The sequence below is a fragment of the Drosophila nasuta genome, chromosome 3, assembly GCF_023558535.2.
Source record: "Drosophila nasuta strain 15112-1781.00 chromosome 3, ASM2355853v1, whole genome shotgun sequence".
Lineage (NCBI taxonomy): Eukaryota > Metazoa > Arthropoda > Insecta > Diptera > Drosophilidae > Drosophila > Drosophila nasuta.
In genome coordinates, this window is record NC_083457.1 from 13,555,242 (window position 1) to 13,576,198 (window position 20,957).

General features: G+C 35.6%; 2 protein-coding genes across 2 annotated transcripts; one reads left to right on the forward strand and one right to left on the reverse strand.

Moving 5' to 3' along the window:
• Positions 1 to 1,001: 1,001 nt before the first annotated feature.
• On the reverse strand, positions 1,002 to 9,798 carry LOC132791466 (sodium channel protein Nach). Its single transcript, XM_060800397.1, has 9 exons — positions 9,338 to 9,798; positions 5,101 to 5,298; positions 4,379 to 4,663; positions 4,078 to 4,314; positions 3,176 to 3,330; positions 2,735 to 2,800; positions 2,372 to 2,463; positions 1,179 to 1,284; positions 1,002 to 1,111 (listed from the first exon to the last, which is right to left on the reverse strand). Exons 1-9 carry the CDS (start codon positions 9,775 to 9,777, stop codon positions 1,002 to 1,004), a joined length of 1,689 nt encoding a protein of 562 aa, XP_060656380.1. The 5' UTR covers positions 9,778 to 9,798.
• A 1,189-nt stretch (positions 9,799 to 10,987) lies between these two features.
• LOC132791883 (protein FAM76B) lies at positions 10,988 to 11,633 on the forward strand. Its single transcript, XM_060800992.1, has 2 exons — positions 10,988 to 11,091; positions 11,149 to 11,633. The coding sequence occupies exon 2, from the start codon at positions 11,153 to 11,155 to the stop codon at positions 11,504 to 11,506; it is 354 nt and encodes a 117-aa protein (XP_060656975.1). The 5' UTR covers positions 10,988 to 11,091; positions 11,149 to 11,152; the 3' UTR covers positions 11,507 to 11,633.
• The last annotated feature ends 9,324 nt before the right edge of the window (positions 11,634 to 20,957 follow it).

Sequence of the window (20,957 nt, forward strand, 5' to 3'; positions counted from 1 at the left end):
CAACCTGCATTACGTCGGTCTTTTTTTAAACCCGCCGTTTAGGCAGCTTAATTTTTTAACAGAAACGGAAAGAAATGACACTTTTGCTACGATCAAAGGCATATTATCTGAATATTCAATTGAAAATACCAGTCCTGAGAAAAGCACATCGGCTAATGAAGCCCAGGATTTTTTGAATTTAGAGATGAAACCAATGCTAAAAAGGTTAAATTAGAGCGCAGCGCTGTCGACATTGAAATAGATAACTATTACAAATGCGGCAAAGAAAATGAAAACAATGTTTTAGAGTTTTGGAGAAACGCTAATAACCTTAAGTGTCTTCAAAAACTGGCAAAGCAAATTTTAAATATACCAATCAGCTCAGCTACGAGCGAAAGAGTGTTCTCAACGTCTGGCATGGTTCTGTGCGAGCGCAGAACAAGATTGCTCAGCAGCAATTTGATAAACTGGTATTTTTATACAAAAATATGAATTAATTTTAATGTTTTTTATGTTAACTTTCGCCATGCGCATTTACCTTTAATGTAATAAAAAGTGAATAAAGTACCATTACTTTTAATAAGAAATTTAGCGCGTCTTTTTATTTATCCGGGCTCCAACAAAGGTTATTGTTAATAAAAGCTCACTGACTCAAAATAATCATTACATTGTAATGTAATATGATACAAAATTGAAATAAATATGAAAAAAAAATTTCGTGTTGTTCGTGCGTGTTTCGTGCGTGTTCGTGTTGGACCAAAATCGACCGTGCGTGTTCGTGTTACACAAAAAAAAATTTTTCGTGTTCGTGTTGTGTCGTGTTGAAAATTTTAGACACGCGCCCATCTCTAGTTCTATCTACCATTGAATTGTATTGTGTTTGTGCTGTCCCTGAATGATTTTTGCCAACTTTGCAGAAATTTATTTTATTATTATTGATTGAACACACTGCTGATGTGAGTGAGGCCAATAAACAATGTTTTCATTTTATTTGCAATGAGAGTTTTGAATTGTAGTAACATTTAATTGGAGAACATGCGACGCACCAGACGTGCTGTAAAATAATATATAATCTCTGTAAAGCTGAGCGCACTGCAACCGAGGAAGAAACCAACCAGACCGCCAATATAAACTGCAAGCATTAGCATTAAATTGTAAATAAAATTGTAAAGATTTGAAGGGACAGAGAGTTGACTTACCCAAGACATCGGCGAAGGAGAAGAGCACATCGCGACGCAGCTGCATTTTGGGATAATCAATAATGCCCCATTGTAGATTAGCGCCCAGGAACCAGACGCGCGACCTCTGCAAATTGCCAAGCAAAAAAAAGGAAGGGAAGTAAAGTGTGTGGAAATGGTAAGAGCAACAACAAGAACAACACGAGTGTAACAAGTCAAGTAAGCTGAAATTATTATTAAATGTAAAAAGTTTCGCCGCGAGAAAAAAAAGTTAAACAAAACTTTGAGCTGCGTCGAGTTTTGCAGTTTACAGTTGCCGCCGAAGCGTTCCAAACAAAACAGAAGAGAAGAGAAATAGTAATTGCATATTTCAAGGCGCCCGTTGCTGAACAACTTTTGTGCGCTTATTATTTTTTACGGCCTCGGTCAACAATTTCGATGTTTGTGCCCGGCAATATTTCGAGGCGCCAACAAACCAACAAACAAGCTAACAAGCCAGCAAGCTACCAGCTCCCATCAAGAATTGCCAGACTTCTAGACTCCCAGACTGCTTTTCTGCCCACTTGTGATGCTGCGTCCTGCAGCTTTAACGAGCGATAGATGGCGCTATTGTTGCTAACAATTTTAAACACACATTTCGAAAACTGTGCAAGCATACCGCGTACTTAACTGAACTGATTAAAGGGGGTGTATTGAAAATGAGTAACAAAGAAATTTTTGTAAGCAAATGATTTTTGCAAGGATAACTAACGATGGGATGTGAAAAAACAGTTGTTAAATAATATATTCTTTGAAATAATATTAAATCAAAAATTTGTTTGTAAGAATTTTATTTTCTTTTAAAAAATTATAGCTATTATGATATTTGTTTATTTTTCGATTTTGTTGATATGTTTGAAAATAAGGTCTAGTTTGCCTACATTTAATTTCATAATTTCATTTGCGAAAAGGTAATATTTTTAAAATAATGTATTCTAAGAAGAATATTTAAACAAAATACAAATTTTATTATAATGTAATCTAAATTTATTGAATTATTAATTAAAATAAATATTGTGTTATAATTGCAAAATAATGGAAATGCAAAAATTAAAATTGAATGATATTTCCAGAATTCAAACATTGCTTACAAGGTATGTATTCGTGCAGCTGTGAACAATGTTTAAACTTGCTTCGTTTATTGTTATTATTATTGTAATGATTGTGCTACTTACATAGGATTGTACAAAGAAGTTGGAGTCATCACAGTTGCTCAAGCAATTGCAATTGATTTTATATTTGTCCGACTTTAAGGATATAATTTCGCCTGTTTTGCGGCAGTCAGTAGGAAGAAAAATTTGAAAATTTGTAAATTAATAAATGGATTTTGTTATGTGCGATTAGTGCCGCAGCTACTTGATATTCATTAATATTTGAGTGTCACATTCCTTTGGGGAACTTTTGGTATCTTTACTGACCAACTACAACTGAAAAAATTACACGATGGTCACGTTCAATGTTCAAATATTTTTGTAATAAGAATTTTTTTGAGATAAATATTTGCATGTTCAGAAAGTTGAAGAAAAAAATGTGCTCACGTTTAATTTTGACCAAGCAACCGATGCCTTCCAGACCACAGACCGGCAAGCGGCGACCACTGCGTACTGAAAGAGACGGAGAGATAGTGGGATGGAAAGAGATAAAAAGTGAGAGTGAGAAAGATAGGTAAGGGAGTCGTGGAAACTTCAAGTGGAACTATTTAAACATTTTATGAGCAAATTTGCGCCATAAAATGCGCAGCGTCGACAACGACGTCAACGTCGACACATAAAAGTTAAATTTAATGGCAACAATTAAGTGCAACTATGTGAACGAGGCACATGCTTCCTGGCCATGGCATGGAAATGCGGCTGAGGACGCAGATGAGTATGCGAATAAGGATGAGGATGAGCGCGGCAATATGATTAAAATTGGACAATGATAAATAATTTGGGCGGCTTGCCTTTAACACAGCAATTGGGGGAGCCAGGTTGACTTACAGAGATTGCGATAAAAGTGCGGAATACAACCGCAGATGCGAAGTGCAAAGAACATTCGGCACTCGGAGAGGCAGAGACCAAAGCTATAAATGGGCACCGTCTGCATATCGTCGGCCTCGTATTGAAAGCGGCACTTGCGCTGCTTCGTGGTGAACCTATCATCAAATAGGAGGATATTTATTTATCATAATTATCTAATTGATTAACGTTAGCTATGGACACTCAATAAAGGAATATAACTAATGCATATTAACTATAGTAAAGATAATTAATAGAGCAGCTGCTAGCCGATCTTAATAAAAGCAAAATTATACAAAAGCGGTCTAACCAGTAAAATAAACTTACACATTTACCGAAAAAATACATAAATGTACAAAATTAATATACCGAAAATACTTGAATGTACTGAATAGTATGCTTGGTAATATCGATAATCGTTCTCAAAGAAAGCAAAACAGTACAAAAGTGGTATTATCAGTAAAATATTCTTATAAATATATTAAAACAATAACAATACTAATATGAAATAAATATATAAGAAATACTGAAATATACCAAATAGTAAATTTTGAATATAATTGGTATATCAAGCGCCGTCAAAGAAAATTATAGCTCTATAGTCACTGAGACTTAGATTTAAACAGGTAAACAGAATTTACCCCATATAATAATAATAATAATAATATAATAATATCATAAAGATCATAAATGTTAAATACTAAAGTAATTCGCAAAGTGTTATGTTAGTAAGCTTAATGTAAAATCCTTAATACTTCAGGTTACAAATTAACACTAAAAATAATACAAAATATAAAAAATGCAGACTGCTGAATCAACTCAAAGAAGTAGTAAAAATAATATAAAATCTGAAATATAAAGCAACTTCAAATAGTTCTACTTACGCTCTCGCCTCCTCATTTGTATAGATTTCGAGAGCAATTAGCTCCACGGTTGTGTAATCGCTCTCGGGAAAAGTGTAACGTTGCTTCGATATGCTGGGCACATCGCCAGGTCCATGAAAGTAGACATCGTAAGCAGTGGATAGATTAATAATCTGCGCATAGATCTCGCCATCCAGCGGATGAACTGTCACTCGATCCCCATGATCCAGCAGATTCCAGTCGTTAGCACGCCAATATCTGTAAATCGAATCAAAGTTTGTTTTCTCACAATTGAATACAATGAATGTCAACGAGTGCTCACTGAAAAGAGTTGTATCTGGCCACCAGAGAATTGACCGAGTGGCAAATGCCAAACTCCGTTTGTGTCTCGTAGATGAACATTTTGACGGCGGCGCCGCTGCTGATTTCCGGTTCGAAGGGCCATTTCAGTTCATAGAGTATATCCAAGTAATTGCTGCTATCGATGCCATACGATTTGTTCAGCGGCAGAGTTTCCAAATTGTCATATGTGAGACTGGCAAGTTTCTCAATAAAGTCCCGGAAATTGTCCTTATCCTCGTCATCCTCGAACTCCTCGATGTGTGCACTGCGAGTAAAGGATTATATTATATATGGATTGACAGGCAAGGAAATGGATTCTTGGTGTTAAAATAAAAACTACTATTGTTGCTTTTACGTCGCTAAGAAATGCTTAAAACTAATATATACATATTTCTTCGGCTTCTTTATTTAAATTTTATACTAAGAATCCAAATCGTCTTAGGAGAAATTTAGAGTGTCTTTTATTTATTTTTTTTTTTGTTAATTAATAATGAGAGTATAACTTCCTATTTGAATAAGCTGCTGACTACTACAGCATTTTTATTGTGGAACTATGAAATATTTCTACTATAAGAATTTTATATGCATTCTTTTTATGCTTCTATTTATATACTTTAAACAATCAACATTAAAAAATAAATCAATATATATTTTACCATTAAAGTGATGTAAATTTTATAAATGTTTGCTCAATTTTCTTACAGTATATAGTCATCCACTTTGAGTTCATCGATGCGCTTATGCGGACAGACGGTCAGCGATGGAAAGCTGGTGTTCCACACAAGTTTGTTGCGATCCATGGAGATGACCATGGGTGAGGTCTGGAAACGCTGCCAAGTGCGTTGGCTCAGCGAGATGATGCTGAAGAGGGCAACGCATATGAATGCAAACCAGAGCATGCTAGGGAAATGAATTAGAAAATAAAAAACAAAATCAAGAAAATATACGCGAAAAATGGAGGCAAAAGAATTTCACAATGATATATGGATACAAATCATTTTTTGCGTGTGCATTCTGGCAATGCACATAAAAATCTATTGCGTGTAAATTTCTGGTAAGCATCATAGCGAAATATGCGCGACAAAAGAATTATGGCTGACTGGCGGCAAGTTTGGGAAAAGGAGTCAATGAACGGCAGGCGACGCTGGCGTAAAACCCTTTCACAGTCGCCCCATTTTTATTATTTGTTGCAAGTGCGACGACAGCCAAAATAGACAGCCAACCAACACTAAGACAGCACACACACACACATACACGCAGTTACACAGACATAGACAAAGAGTAGCCATAACAAGTCTGACAAAAGCCAGCAAATCCTCGCTGAATTCCTCTCCAAGTGCTCTACCACACAATGATGACATTTTGACGCCAGCAATGGCTCATAAAGCCTTCAGCACTGTCAACACACACACACTGACACACACGCACACACACACACACACTGTCATACACTTGGATATGTGGGGACTTCGTTGCTATAACAGCTACTTGGCTTTTAATTTTCCAACATTTCCCTGCAAGGAATCCTCAACACTTTCCGCTTCTGCACCAAATTATTTCAAATTTCAAATTGTCACAGCTCTGTAAACTTCTCCATTTTCGGTTATTGTTGAATCCTGTGAGTATTATGGTTTAATGTGTAGGGTATATTGAACTAAGGGACTTTCATATATATAATTTTATATATTTATATATATAATTTTATATATTTTATATATAAATTTAATTTCTAAAATATTACTTTTGCAATTTAACAATTCAAATTTTAAAAATTTAAATTATTGAAAAATATTGTAAATCAAAAATATACTTTTCCAAAAAAGATATATCTCTAAAATATATATTATAATAAATATTATTATTATCTATGCCCATTTAAAAGTGTGTGTACTTAAACATATAAAAAAACTTGCTCAAATCAAGTATAAAATCTTGAATCAAGATTGTATTAAAGATTTTTTCAACCTAAAAATCTTATTGTTTTTTTTTAGGAACGAAAAAATCTTAAATTAAGATTTGCAATCTACTTTTCAATGCAATTTTTTTCTCACTGTGTAAATACATAATTTGTTAAATAAATTTATTTATTAAGATTTTAGTTCGTAACAAATATCTCTATAATTTCAAGGTGCAATTAACGTTTTAAAATATATTATTATTATATAGTAAATATTGTTATATATGACCTAAAAATATTCAACATTAATAAACTGTATAACTTATTATTGTATATCGCTAAATGAACCAAAACATATTTCCAATATTATTTTTCATCATTATTAATTTTTCTAAATAAATAAACACCATAAGTATATGTATTCAATTAATTCAATTCTAATATAATTTTACGCTCTGTTGACAGGATATCTCTTAGTTGAGCAGTGCCTCTTTCAACACTTTTACTCGTTCACTTTATTGTTATGACGGGGCTTGGAATGTCCTTTTCCTCTTCCTACTCGCAGAGTACTAACGTTCCTATATTTTGAAAATGTTAGACAACGAAAATTCTTCGGCCGTCATAGCACAATGCAAATACACGTAGTGCGTATGTCAGACTCGACTTGTTTGCCTGTCCTTCAGTCTGCTTGTCAGTCTGTCTGTCTGTCTATCAGTCAGTCATTTGCTTTGTTTCATCATCACTCAGCACTCATATGAATACATTTTGTGCGTGAATGGAGTTCAGTGATGCATTCACATCCACATATGAGTGTACAAATGGATGGAAATTCCGTAATAAGTGATTCGAGTTCTCAAGGGTTTAATTTTACCACTTGCGTAGATATCTTTGAAAGCGAATTAATAAAGGCTTAGAAATTATTTTTAATTATAACAATTTTCAGTTATTTAATTGTTCTATCTCAAGTGCTTATTAAAATATTAAAATGTAAATATATATTTTCCATTAATATCTCTCATCTTCTGCCCAATTTCCCTGAAAAACTAACCGCAATTCATATGAATTTTTGCGTTGTGCATTTTTATTCGTTGCAGAGCATTTTGATCCCTATTTGAATTGTTGGTTGCGGATTATGCAGTCATGCACCTGAGCGAGTAGTTCATTCATTCCCTTTATAGAAGTAGTTCAGCTGTTGCCATATCAACGTTTTGGGGATTGAGATTTTTGCATGTCAGCGACACAAACTCTTTTTATTTTTATAAATTTTGTCAGGAGTGATATTTTGCTGGCAACTAAAGCTGCTTACTTGAGAATATGCAAGTTACAAGCTAAGTTTCCTACTCTAGTAGAGGGAATTTTAGGCAGATGATATTGTAAATAAAATATAATACAAATTAATATTAAATTTTCTGGTGGTAAGTCAAATATTATAAAGACTTTGAAGAAATATTTTAATACTAATTGCACCTAATTAGAAATATGAATACCAATACTACAAATTAACTTTATAATGTTAAATTAAAGTAAAATGGTATACAGTTATTTGTATTTTTCTTGCATTAATATACAATTTTGTATATAAATTTGTATTATTTACTTTTGTTTGTATTAATAAAATTTAATATTTTTTGTATGTAGTTATAATATTATTTATTTAATAAGAGTAGTATTGAAATATATTTGAATTTTAAGAGAGGAAATCTGAAATTACTGAGTATCTAGACAATTTTGGATAAGTACAAGTCGGTCCCTCCCTACGCTGCTTACGTTTGGTTACGGCGAAAGTGAATAAATCAAAGTGAAGTGCGGAAATAAATAAATAAAATTGCTGGCAGCACAAATCATTGTGATGGAACAGGGGGGCGGGGCGGGGCGCTGTATTAATTAGAGCCTGGCTTTGCGTGTGGCACAACTCGCATCTCCCATTTTGCCCTGCATTTCCCCTGCACTTTCCCTTAGCTGGTGCCACATTGAACACCTGTCTCCTCCGCATTCGAAAAACTAACAAAAATTGTAATGGAGCTTGCCATGGAGCTTGCCATGGAGTGGATTGGAGTTAAGTCTGGCGTGCCAGGTTCTGTTATCCACTAATTAACCCTCAGCTGCGGGTTGGCTGTGGTCCATTTTTGTTATGCTGACAGTTCCCACATGTGATGCCGCCCTCTCGGTTTCTGTTATGGAGTGTGTTACCAATTTAAGCCTTGCCAGACATTCCGTGTAATCCTGTTTGTCATGTCATGTCAGTTTTTAGGATTTATTGCTCCGCTGCTTCACCAAATACAAATTCCAACGGCAAAAATAATACTTCCCCCATCACCACCACCTAACGCATACGAAAGATGTAGAAAAATTTGTTGCTCATGTGTAATTTTATGTGTGCGAGGGGGGAAAGAGAACTTATCACTGTCTACTCTATACTGTATATATATAGGCACGCACATCCCTTTGGGGCCGATGCCATATGCCAGCGATATCGCATTCGGAGTTGGAGTTTGAATCTCAATGCTGCGGTCTGCACGTGCGAGTGCTTTAGAACATTTTAAGTCCTCGACTTATAGTTTGGGTGTCATTTAATAGTTGGAACTGAACGAAACCATAGCGAAAGTAAGCCAAAGCGAAAGTTTTGGTTGCGATTTGACTTGGTGCCAGGCTGTAATGAGGTTTTTGGTTTCAATTAATTTGAAAATTAATTGGTTGAAAGAATTGGACACGATTGAAAACGGCGGATGCGTGTGCTGAAATCTAATTCCAACATTAAATTTACTCAACTGAATACAATATTTATTTACTATCTAAGTAAACTTTAATTTTCATTTCAAACAAAATAAAAATATAAATGATATTATTGCTTTTAAAATTATTGTTTGAATCTGCTCAAAAAGGAGAATATTTATTATTTTTTATATTAGATAAAGAAAAAGTTTTAAGATTTTGATATAAAAGAATGAATTTTATATTATTTACTGATTAAATCTAAGGCTCTTAACATTTTTATTTAGAGCAAAGCCATTTTGTTTTAATATTTCCTTCCTTCAAACTTACCGCTCCAAAAAGTTGAGCCCGAATTTCGCCAGATAGATGAAACCGTGTATGGACGAGCCTTGCAGAAACTCGATTATGAATGCCTGCGCTTTTGCTATGTAAGCTGTATTCTCAATTCCGTCCTGCGGTGTTTCTGCCTCCTTTGTTTGCTTGGCCGGCGGGGGTTGCCAAAGCGGCGGACGACGAAAGCTGCGAATGCTATACGGTTTCCGTTGATTAATGAGCACTTCGTTCTCCTTCGCATTCGCATTTGCATTCGCATTTAGTGTTGTCGTATTCGCTTTCTGGTGCCTCGATGCCTGATTTTCATGATGCCTTTGAGCGGTACCGGGAAATAGCAAAAGTCCTGGTCCAGCTCGTGGTGTTGTTTCACTTCGTTGTTGCTGTAGCGATGCTGTGGATGCTGTCAGCGAATCGTTGCTGCCATCCCAGCTCGTCATTGTTCTTGACGTGTTGCTTTGCGATTCTTCGTGTTGCATACTTTCAGGCTGCTCTGTAAAATTTATAAGGCGTTTTGAAACGGTTGCGTATACTTAATGAAATAGAGTCTATTGTCTGCACTAAAATATAGAATAGCAAGTAAATAAAAACTAACTAAGATATACTATTTAATGCGTATTGAATGAATTTCACACATTCAGTAATAATAGTAGCCATTTGGGTCTAATTGGACTTTTTAACTTTTTTGTAGCATACTTTCAGGCGAAGCGGTAAATTTCGTAACTCATAATGAAAATGTTGCGAATCTTTACAAAAAAAAAAACTAGTGTAAAATAAAAAAAGAAAATGTATACAATAAGTAACATTACATACACAATTTAAGTAATAGTATGAATTTAAAACTTCCTTCTGACTGTGCTCGTATCGAACAATAGAAATTAAAATATGTATCATAAAAGGAAAAGGAAAGGTAAGTATACTATTTAAGTCATAGCATGATTTTTATACTCGCCCTGAAAGCAATTTGGTTTTAATGGCACACGATGCTCTATCATAGACTAATTAAGCTACACAAGGTCATAAAATTATTTGCAACTCATAATTTTATATGGACTTTTCGATATGTGCTATTAAGCGCTTATGAATTTTATATTATGCAGTCTTTTCTGATTGTAGGCTCGTATCAGTTTACTGTTCATTAAGCATAAATATGTCGTTTTAAATATGTTTTTGTGGCGCGTCTGCAACGGCGGCGATGGCTACGAAACATACAACAATAAATCATTATTGCTGTTTTTAATGCCATGTAAATTATGCCGTATAAGTGATTGAGCATGTGTGTGTGTGAGCGCGAGTGAAGTAGCCATAAATGTGTGCGTTTGTGTGTTCTCATATGCACAGATTGCGAGATAAAAGCGTTGAAGATTGAACGACATATGGAATAAGTAAATCTCAACGGGAAATTCCCGACACAAATGAGGCATTAAAGTTGCGCATAATTTGGTTAAGAATACACTGAGGAAAGAACTGAATGCCAAATTTAAAATTCACAATTTGCATTTTCTGTGATCCTGCTTTATTCTTCATTGAATGGTTTATTTTTGCAAGTGTAAGCTCTCGCAATGAAGCCGAGAATCAATCGACTGAGGTTTAAATGCATCATAAAAGTGACGTAATTGTATTCTACCAACATAATGAGAAATACAATATTATATTTCATAAAGTAGTCCATGAGAAATTTAATTCAGAGTGAGTTGATTACATTTGCCACATAAAAGAAGATCAACAGCATTGAATTATAGCAAATTCAAAGGGTAATTTAATTGTTTAAGGTTTTGCATTTTTTATGCTCATCATTTCGCAACTTGCAGCAATATGAACATGTACGATTGCGACTTCAGGTTGTATTTATGCAGCAACTGCTATCATCGTTGTCTGTGGCATGAACTCTCTCAGCAGGAACATCGCTGCAAGCGTTGCCGATTATCTTACCGAGGATGCATCATTTGTAATCGACAATTCGAACCACGCCATATGAAGGATATCTACTGCAAGCGCTGCGAATTTCATTTGGTCAAAAAGGTTTCAAATACGCCGCCGCCAGAGTTGGATCTTGAATTAGAGCACGAGGTGAAGGACTCACCAGATTCACCAGAGGATCGTGGAAATTGCGCTATGTCACAACGCTGGAAGAAAATTATGGCGGCAAATGGCTGCTACAGGGACTGATTGAGAGCACATTAAATGAAATTATATATAAAATACAAATATATATTGTTGAGCCTCGTTTAAGTAGAGCTCACTGTTGCAGTGTCCAATCCCTCCTCTGCTTCATTGGGCCACTTACATGCTACCAAACACGAGCATTAAATTTTACAACAAACCGATTCATTATTATAAGGTTGCATTGTCCAGGTTGGGTCAGGAGAGGTGGCAATTGGGGCAACATCGATGATGCTTCAGGCTGTCGGCCATCTGCCCCAACATCAAAAGGTTTCGTTGCGTAGAGCGGAGAGTCCTTAAACTGGATTAAAATTTCATATAAATTTGCATTTAAATGAGCGTAGTGCACTCAAAGTAAATGCCCATTGCCCTTCGCATCCCTCTCCCTATTCCTCTCTTTCTTTCGCCCTTTTCCACAGCAACACAAAGAGCTGCCCAGACTCCTGGCGAGACGCAGACGCAGAGTTTCCAGGAGTTGCAGACATTCACCCGAATGCCGAATACCGAATCCTGCGCCCAGAAACTGTTGCCATCGTGCACATGGGCAACATTAAAAAGGTTTTTTAATGCAGTTCTCTTTTTTTTGTTGGTTGGTTGTATTTTATTTTTGTTTTTTTTACGTCTTTCGCTCAGTTGATTACCTTTGGCAGCTGATATGGGCAGGGCTGGAGCGGGACTTAAGCGAGCGATCTGCTACTGCATTTTAATGGGTATTATTTAAATATGTATATTTTACAATTAAATAAACGATTTTTATGCTCTTATAGCGCCCAGAGTTACATTTTCAACTTCTGACCGCCATTCCCGTCGATGCCTTTTATGCAGCTCAAGAGCTCGTTCTCTCTGTTGTTGCTGCTGCGAGCTATGTGCGGGTATAAAAGTACTACTCCATATATATATATATATTTGCAGCTTTGCGTGTTAATTAAATTGCAAAAACGGCCTAGAGGACATTTTAATTGGCCTTCAGTTTGTGGGACAATCGGTCTGGTTTCAACAGTTACAAAGGCCTAGCCTACATTTTATGTTCTCTACTTGCATTGTTGATGGCACACTTAACCCTATTGATTACAAGTATTTAAATTGATGTTCGCCTCTTAATCGATTCATTTGAATTCTACTATCAAAAAAACAAAAAACAAAAAGAAGAGATAACTCTTCCACTTGGTTTGTCATCTGTCCGCCCCGGTTTTGTTGTCTCTTGTCTGCTTTGGCGAAATAACAAATTTTCCAATTTGTTTCTTGATTTATTTTCACGCCAATTTCTTGGCGTTCTCCTCCGACGCTGCTGACATTTGTTTATTTATTTGATTTCATGTTTTGTCTGCCATCGTCGTCGACGTCGTCGACGTCGTCGTCGCTGTCTTCTCTGCGCAGTTTTGCTCAGCTCTGTTTGCCGGTTGCGTGAAATCACGAATGAATGAATGACTGCCCCAGCAACCGCCATGAATATTCATGGGCCATGCCACTAGAAACAACAGTGCCACCACCACCAACAACAACAGCAACATCTACAACAACCACAAGCAGCAGCAACAACAAGCGAACTTAGCTTGCATTTCCGCTCCATGCGCCAACAATTCGCAGCTCCATTTTGTTGTCCTCAGTGGCAACAGCTACGGCAATGGAAACAGCAGCTGCAACAGCAAAACCAGCAGCAGAAGCAGCATCTTCTTATTGAGTATTGAATACCCTTTGAATGGGGTATGTTTACTTTGGGTGTGCGCTTAGTTAAAATAATTATTTTACATTTTTATATTATTCAATTGAGTTGCCTGTTTCTCTATGCGAATGCTTTTAACATACACATGTGGAATGAATTTGTCAGAGTTATATTCTAATGATCAAGAAAATGGCCCCATATTTTGAAAAGCTTTAAGAAAATGTTTTAAAAACACAATTTTGTTATATTTTGCATTCATTTGAATTTTACCAATACAATCATTACAATCAATATTAAACAAACGCTAATTTGATATAAGTAACATGAAACAGATATTGGTTTAAATTCCTTCTTTGTAATGTTTTCAAGTTTTTTGCTTAAACTCAAAATTGTGAGCTATTTAATTACCAAATTATGTTGGCTCGTTTTGTAATGTATTTGAGGTTCCACTAAAAATAATGAGAAAATTAACAGAATACCAATGAGAGACTTTGTTGATGTTAAAATGCAGACATCAGAAATAACTAACTAACTATATCTACTTACAATAAAGTAAATTAGGCTATCAATCAATAAAATTTATTTTTCAAATTATTCTAAAATTGAAAGTAAATCGTATTTAATTACCTATTTTCAATTTTGTTTATTTTCGTTGAATTATATTTTTATGTTTTTAATGGTCAATAAATAATCATTTCTTAGAATTCAGAATTAAGTTTAAGTATGATTTATTTTTATTTTTGTGATATATTCAATGGAGTCTTCAATATATTTATATTATTTTATATTAAATTTATTAATACATATATCAAAATTAAAGTTATTATTATTACTAATGTTTAATAAAAGCTATTTGAATAGGTTGAAATTTCTTAATTTATTATTCAAATGAATAGTGTACTCAGTCATCGGCTTTTAAGTACAGCATCTTTTCTTGTGTCTTGTGCATATTCGTGATCTTTGAGCGTTTGGAGTGAGCAGCTGCTTCGTGCTGAGACGCTGCAAATTGATGTTGTTTTTCTTGTTGTTGCAACCATTGTTTTACTCAAAACGTTGTGGTTACGAGTCGGTGTGTGTGTGTATGGGAGTGTGTGACTCTTTGTTGTGTGGGGGAGGACGCAGAAAAGTAGGCAATGTTTTTTGCGTTTGTATCGAACAGGAAATTTAATTAAAAGTGCTTTGTTGCTGATTCGAAATGCAGGAAATATAGCTGAGGCCACAACTTACCTTTTGCTTTCTTAATGCCACAACTGGGGTTTCAATTCACTTTTCCCGCTGCTGTTGAATGTAGAGAATGTGACTGCCACACTTTGTGCTAACGAACTGCGACTGTTGCCAACGTTGTGCTGCACTTGACTTTTGTACATTATTTGTTCTAGCCATGGCCATTCGATGTGAGTTTTGGTCAACAATTTTTTGGCTGGCTCATGAGAAGCTTGTCAGCTGCTGCCGGCCATTCCATTCCAGTTCAGTCCAGTTCACTTCACGTCCAGAGTTGGAGTCGATGTTGGACTTAGCTCAGATTCGTGTTGATTGCTCCGGAACAATCGCAATGGCATTTGTCTGGCACAACACGTAACCCAATGAATCTGATTGCGATGGCGATGCTTGTGCCCCAGTTGTATTGATTTCTGAGCGCTAATTAGTAACCGAGCAGGGAAGCAGAGTGCGAGTGGCAGTTGATTGTTGTTGTTGGAGTTGCATGTCAGTTGCCAGGTCTCGACCGGTTAACGATTGTTGCGTCATTATGGCCACCAGATATGATCGATTGGGGGTTGCACTCGCAACACGATTTTGTGGCCAAGTTGAGTAATCTCTGCTGCGGTAAGCTGAAAGAGTTCTCGAAATTTCAGTTACGCATCAAACTGAAGTGAATGAGTAAATAAAATGTATGCTATCCAGCTTTTAAATTTCAATCAACAATTGCAAAAACTACTTTTAATATTTAACTGGCAAGATTTGTAAAAATAAATGTTTTGGGTACACGGATTGATGACAACTTTTAGCCTGAACGATCTCTTTGTGGATTTCCAGCATAATCAAGGGAAACAGAAAAGTGTTTGGAGGAAACACATGAAATTTCAAGTGCTTCAGAAGTTCCTCTTTGGGCTGAGTTTCAAATGTTTGGGCTGTATGTTGATCACGAGCTGCATAAGAATGCTTTTGCTAGAGAATATGATATGCAATATCCATTTCCAGCGTAAGAGAATGTAAACGAATTAACTTTAATTGAACTGCTTAAGTAATATTGCAAGCTCTGTAAATTAATGAATTAACAAAAGCGAAGCGTAAAAACTGGCTCAACTTTTAATTCTTTACACTCGCTAATACAACAAAAACCTTTAAAAAAATAAAGAAAAAACGATGAAAAATGGATAAAAAACTGTTTCTGCCTGTTGGCAAATTGAGCAAACTTTGTAGACCATTAGAGATGCCTGCCAGCATCAGCGAAGCTCGCTTCATCTATCGCTTCTTATCCCGCTGCTGCTTGACTCCACCCACCGCTAAGTAATCTTTGATTTTGCATGCGCTGCGGGAGCAGCTCCACATTGAATGGGGCGAAGTCCAAAGTCTCCTGCTGCGGCCACTGCAGCTGTATAAATTTTACATTTGTTTCCTTTCAATTTAACAATGTGTACTTTTGGCATTGTATTGCTTAACAGCCAGCGAAAAAGGAGAGCTCAGATATTGGCAGACTTCCTTTTTTTTTCTGTTTGGCTGCTGCTCATTTCATCGCCTGATTTCGCAATATTTATGATTAGCAATTTATTATTCATCATTTTCGAGTGGGCAAACAAAGTGAAGCAACCAAGTAAAAATCGAATAATGTTCTGCAATAATTCTCTTCAGCTCAGCTCAGCTCAGCTCAATGTGGGAGCTACATTTGTGGGTGGTGCGCACATTAACTTGCACTTAATTTGATTAACAAAAGCCGATGTTTACATGCGCGCTGCATGCCACAGCCAGCGCCAAATCTATCAAAAATTGTGTGTGTGGCAAGCCAGACCATGGATCCGAGGAGGAACGAGAACGCTTTCTGTCACAGCGATGGCTATGGAATCTGGAGTGGGGAATTGATGGTTGCAGTCGCTGCCTTGAACTGTGCCAGCTAGCTTAGCGGGTGATTTGTGTAAATTATTTATGCGCTTCAGCGCAAGTACAATATTTATATACGTACATGCTGGTGAGCTGGCGAGTGCCTCGGCAGAAGCTGGAGTGGAGCAGGCAACTTTTGATTCAAAGATTAAACCTTTGGATGTGCATTAAGTTTTTTTTTCTGGTTTTCCTTTTTAAATCCCAAAAGTTGTAAATCAATTTTACGCTATTAAGGATTGCAGCTTTACATGGCTTTCACTTACCATATACAAATAATTTACTTAAAAGACAAAATATTAATGTACTTACAATATAAGAATAATTCATTGAATGACCAAAATCATAAGTAAATAATTTTTGGTTAACATATCATAATATTGATAAAATTGCTAAATTTAATTTGAAATTTGAATAGTGTTTGATCGCCCTTAATTTATGCTAAATAAAAAGTATTTTTTGTAAAAAAAAGTTAATCACAGTCACATATATTTCATCCTTTCGACAGAATATGTTATTTGTGCAAGCAGACAAGCGTAATTTTATATTTTTGGCAAATACAATAATAATTATAGTCGTTATAAATCCTAAAAATTTGTTTGCGATAAGATTAAATTGAAGAAGTTACTAAAGAAATTATTTTGTGTGGACAAAAGTCTATTTTGAATGGAGTATTATATCAATGCTCCAAATATACCCTTTGGTATATTCGGTATATTTTAAAATTAATACGGCACTGTTTTGGTTTAATTCAACGGGTATCTCACAGTCGAGCACACTCTACCGTCGCTTTCTTACTTGATTTTTTTTTATATCTTATTTTGGACCATACTTGTGATGTAAATTTTATTTCTGTTCGTTCGACTATCATTTATGTAAAGTAAGTAAATTTCCAATCAAAGCCAACAATTTAAATGTTAAGTTTTGTTTGCAGCCCTTAAGTTAGTTATAAATTTAGTTAATGTGCAATGTTCAAAATTAATGTTAAATAAATAATAAAAATACGTAGTCTAATAAAAGTTTATCGTAATTATTTTTAACATGCAATAATAGTATAACCATAAATTAAAAATCAAAACTGGTATTTAATCCCATAATTTAGGTAAATGATATATAGACCATAATTAAGTTATGTTTGATGTCTAATGGTCTAATAAAAGTTAATGGCAAACATTTTCAACCTTTCTGCTGATTTGCTATAATATCTAAAACCGAAACCATCAATAGCTGTCATTTGTCAAGAGGAATTTAATTAACCCGTCGCAATGTCATTTATTCAACGCGCATTTTGGCCCATCATTTGGGGCCCAAATAATTAGCGCCAATGCGCACACACACACATTATGTGTTAACGGATATATTTTGCTACGGTTGTTGCGAGATTCCAATACGGATTTCTCTCGCGATGGGCAATAAATTTCAGCGTTCAATATTACACACATCCAATGACGGGGAACGCGGCGATAAGACGACTTTGCATTGAATTTAAATATTTGCAATTATATTGAACTGCTTTTGGATGGGCAGGAGGGGAAGAAGCAGCTCGCATCGAAGTGTCGGCTGTTTACACATGCCAATAAATTGTTGGCAACAAACCAACGGCCTTTTTACAAAACGATATACGGAAAATTCTCCTTCGTATTCGTACTCGCAAGTTTAATGGGTATCAGAATGGAAACGGCATCCACTTGAAAATAGAGCAATATCCACTTGCATATGTCGCGTGGACAATTTAAGAATGAGACGACGCCATAAATATTATTGATGGACGGGGAGTACACCCCTCAGTACTCCATTCTACCTCCACTACCAATTTTTCGCCTTCCCCCTTTGGACAACGACACAGACAATGATTGCGGCAAGCGGATGTAAAACCTTGGCAATGACAGTTTCGGGTCCCGTCTGTTATGCAAATGTTGGCGGAATGCTTCTGTCTGTGAACTCGTAGTTTGTGTCTGACTCTATACTATATATACGAATATATATCTGTGTGTATCTGTGTGTGTATCGACGCCTGTTTATATGCAAATCTTTTATTTCGGTCTCGCTTGGCTTCGTTTTCTTTTTATTTTTTTTTTTGGTTTTCTTTTTATTTCCGCTGCAGAACCGCCTGTTTTATTTTTTTGCATTAAATTAACATCAATAAAATGTGTCTTTCGTATTTCTCGAGTGTGTCCTGCATCGATGTATACGCCTCCTTCCGACTCCTTCTGTGACTGCACTTGTCTGGTCATAATTCGTAGCTAATGCCAACATGTGCTGTGATTTGTCCAACGGCGATATTCACGCCGGGGGTGCACTTTCCATATCATTCTCATCCACATTCACATTCACATTCACATCCACCTCCACTTCACTCCACAGACAATCATCTATTATTTTTACTTTTAAGACATTTGCATGAGACACTTGCCCCAGGGCGCCCAAAATTTGGCATTTGCATTGAGCGTAAGAAGTGAGAAGTAGAGTCTGCTGTATTTACGGGCTATTATATTGGAAAGAGTGAGATAAAATTGAAATCGTTAAAGCGTAAATAGAGGTTTTCCACTCGTTAGGTGACACAGACAGCAAGTGAGATATATCCAATTGAAATTGTAGCAAATATCCAATCATTTCCTTTTACATTTTTAGCATACAAATATTGTTAAATTTATAATTTTATAATTATCCATTTTTGTAAACCATTTAATCAGGATTAATATTAGTTGTCTTATAGACACTTTTTCCTTTCTCCATACATCAACAAATTAGGCTTATGCTATGGATTAACTTTTACTTTTAAATTTCAAGTGTTAATTAATATTTTTATGATTTATATTTATGATTTTAATTGTCATTTGCATTTCTAACTTCAAATCAACAAAAGAAATTTATCTTAGTTTCGACAGCTGTAAATGAAAAGTTAAATAATAATCGCAATAAATTATTATTATTTTAGTAATGAATATCAAGATAAAATTTTGAATTTCTAACCCAACTTAGATTATCTAGTATGGTAACATTTATTATATTTGAAAACCTCTAAATTATGTAAATTTTGAAGTGCGACTGGAGTTAAGTGTGAAATCATAATTCAATTTAATGAATCAATTTTATGTATTGCGTATATGTATTTGCATATATTATATACTAAATAAATAAACAGCTTCTTATTATAACTAATAGTAAGATTACAACTAATATCCAGAATTTAACTTAAAAGGAAAACATCTATTGATTATTATTATTAAATGCATCAAGACGTCAATCTTAAAGAGTGACTTGAATTGTATTTAAAACCATAATTCAATTTAATGAATCAATTTTATGTTATGCGGAAAGGTTGCAAGAGTTGCCACAACATTGACTTCAAAACTTAAGCTACAATTTCTTGAGAAGGATGGCGATCTTAGAGGGCGTGGCCCACGTTGAGCAAACAAATAAACATGGTCATGCAATATTAATATTTATGCACAAATATTGAAAGTAGAGCGAGAAGCAAAACCAGGTCTTGCCACCACAATACAATACGAATACAAGCACGAGTCCAATGGAGCGAGGTGGAAGTTCCTGAGGGCGATTCGCAAATACATACTCGTATATCTTCTAAGTGAAATGCTAAAAGATTGATGACTCGGCGTCTTTGTGTGCCTTTGCGCCGGACGTTCTCTCACACTCCTCCTCGCAAATCGTTCGTTCCCTTTCGCCCTGCACGTTTATAAGAATTTATGGCAATGACTGTTAAGGCAATGCTGCGTATACGCAATATTTATATTTATGTATTATGAATCAATGCGTGCAGCGTGCGAGCAGAGGCGTGCAGAGCATGGCTGGCTATCAGTGTTGTGGACCGAGAAAGGGGGCGTGGCAGGGCAGCATAAAAAAGTAGATACACATGCCATGTACGACGACGCTCCACTAAAACAAAAGGATAACAATAACTTTTCGGCATGGGAAGAAGGAAGAAGGACTCGCAATCTTAACGAAAGGTCTTTGGGGGCGGATTATGCGTCAGCTTCCGTCCTGGCAGCGGGGGCGAGTGCGGGGACTGTGCTTATAAATAAGCTCGCATAACGGTAACGAATAGAGTGCACATAAAAATTGCATGAAAATGAAAGACACCCACTCGACAACGAACAATACTCAAACTCAGACTCAGACTCACACTCGCACTCGCATTCACAACAATCATAGGCAGCTGGACCCTGAACCTAAACTGGGCCAAATAGGCCACAATGTGGACGTGTATGCTTGTGTATATATATTATGTAAAAAATTATACTATTACAATCAAGTTTACGACTGCAATTCGGTCGCATTGCTTGAGTGCCAATGAATATTACGATGGCAACGCGATGATCGGCCCTTGAGAAGATAATGATGATGATTGCGTTGGCTTTCTATTCGTTTCTTTACTTTTTTTGTGGTGGGGGAGTCAAATAAAAAAACAAAACAAAATCAGCCTAAACGGCCATTTGGCAAAAATGAGATAACGGATGTGATATGAGCTCGCTGTAAAGAGGGGAAATTTCTTAAAGATAACTTAGGATGCCAAAATCCTTGATTGAAAAACGTATATTACTTTTAATGCGTGCTAAGATAGAGAATATATTTTCAAATCATAATTAAATACTGAATTGATAAACAAAAATTAAACTCTCAAGATACAAATTATACAATATTTCTACTATATTGGCTTTTTTATGAAATTTAAGAATTAAT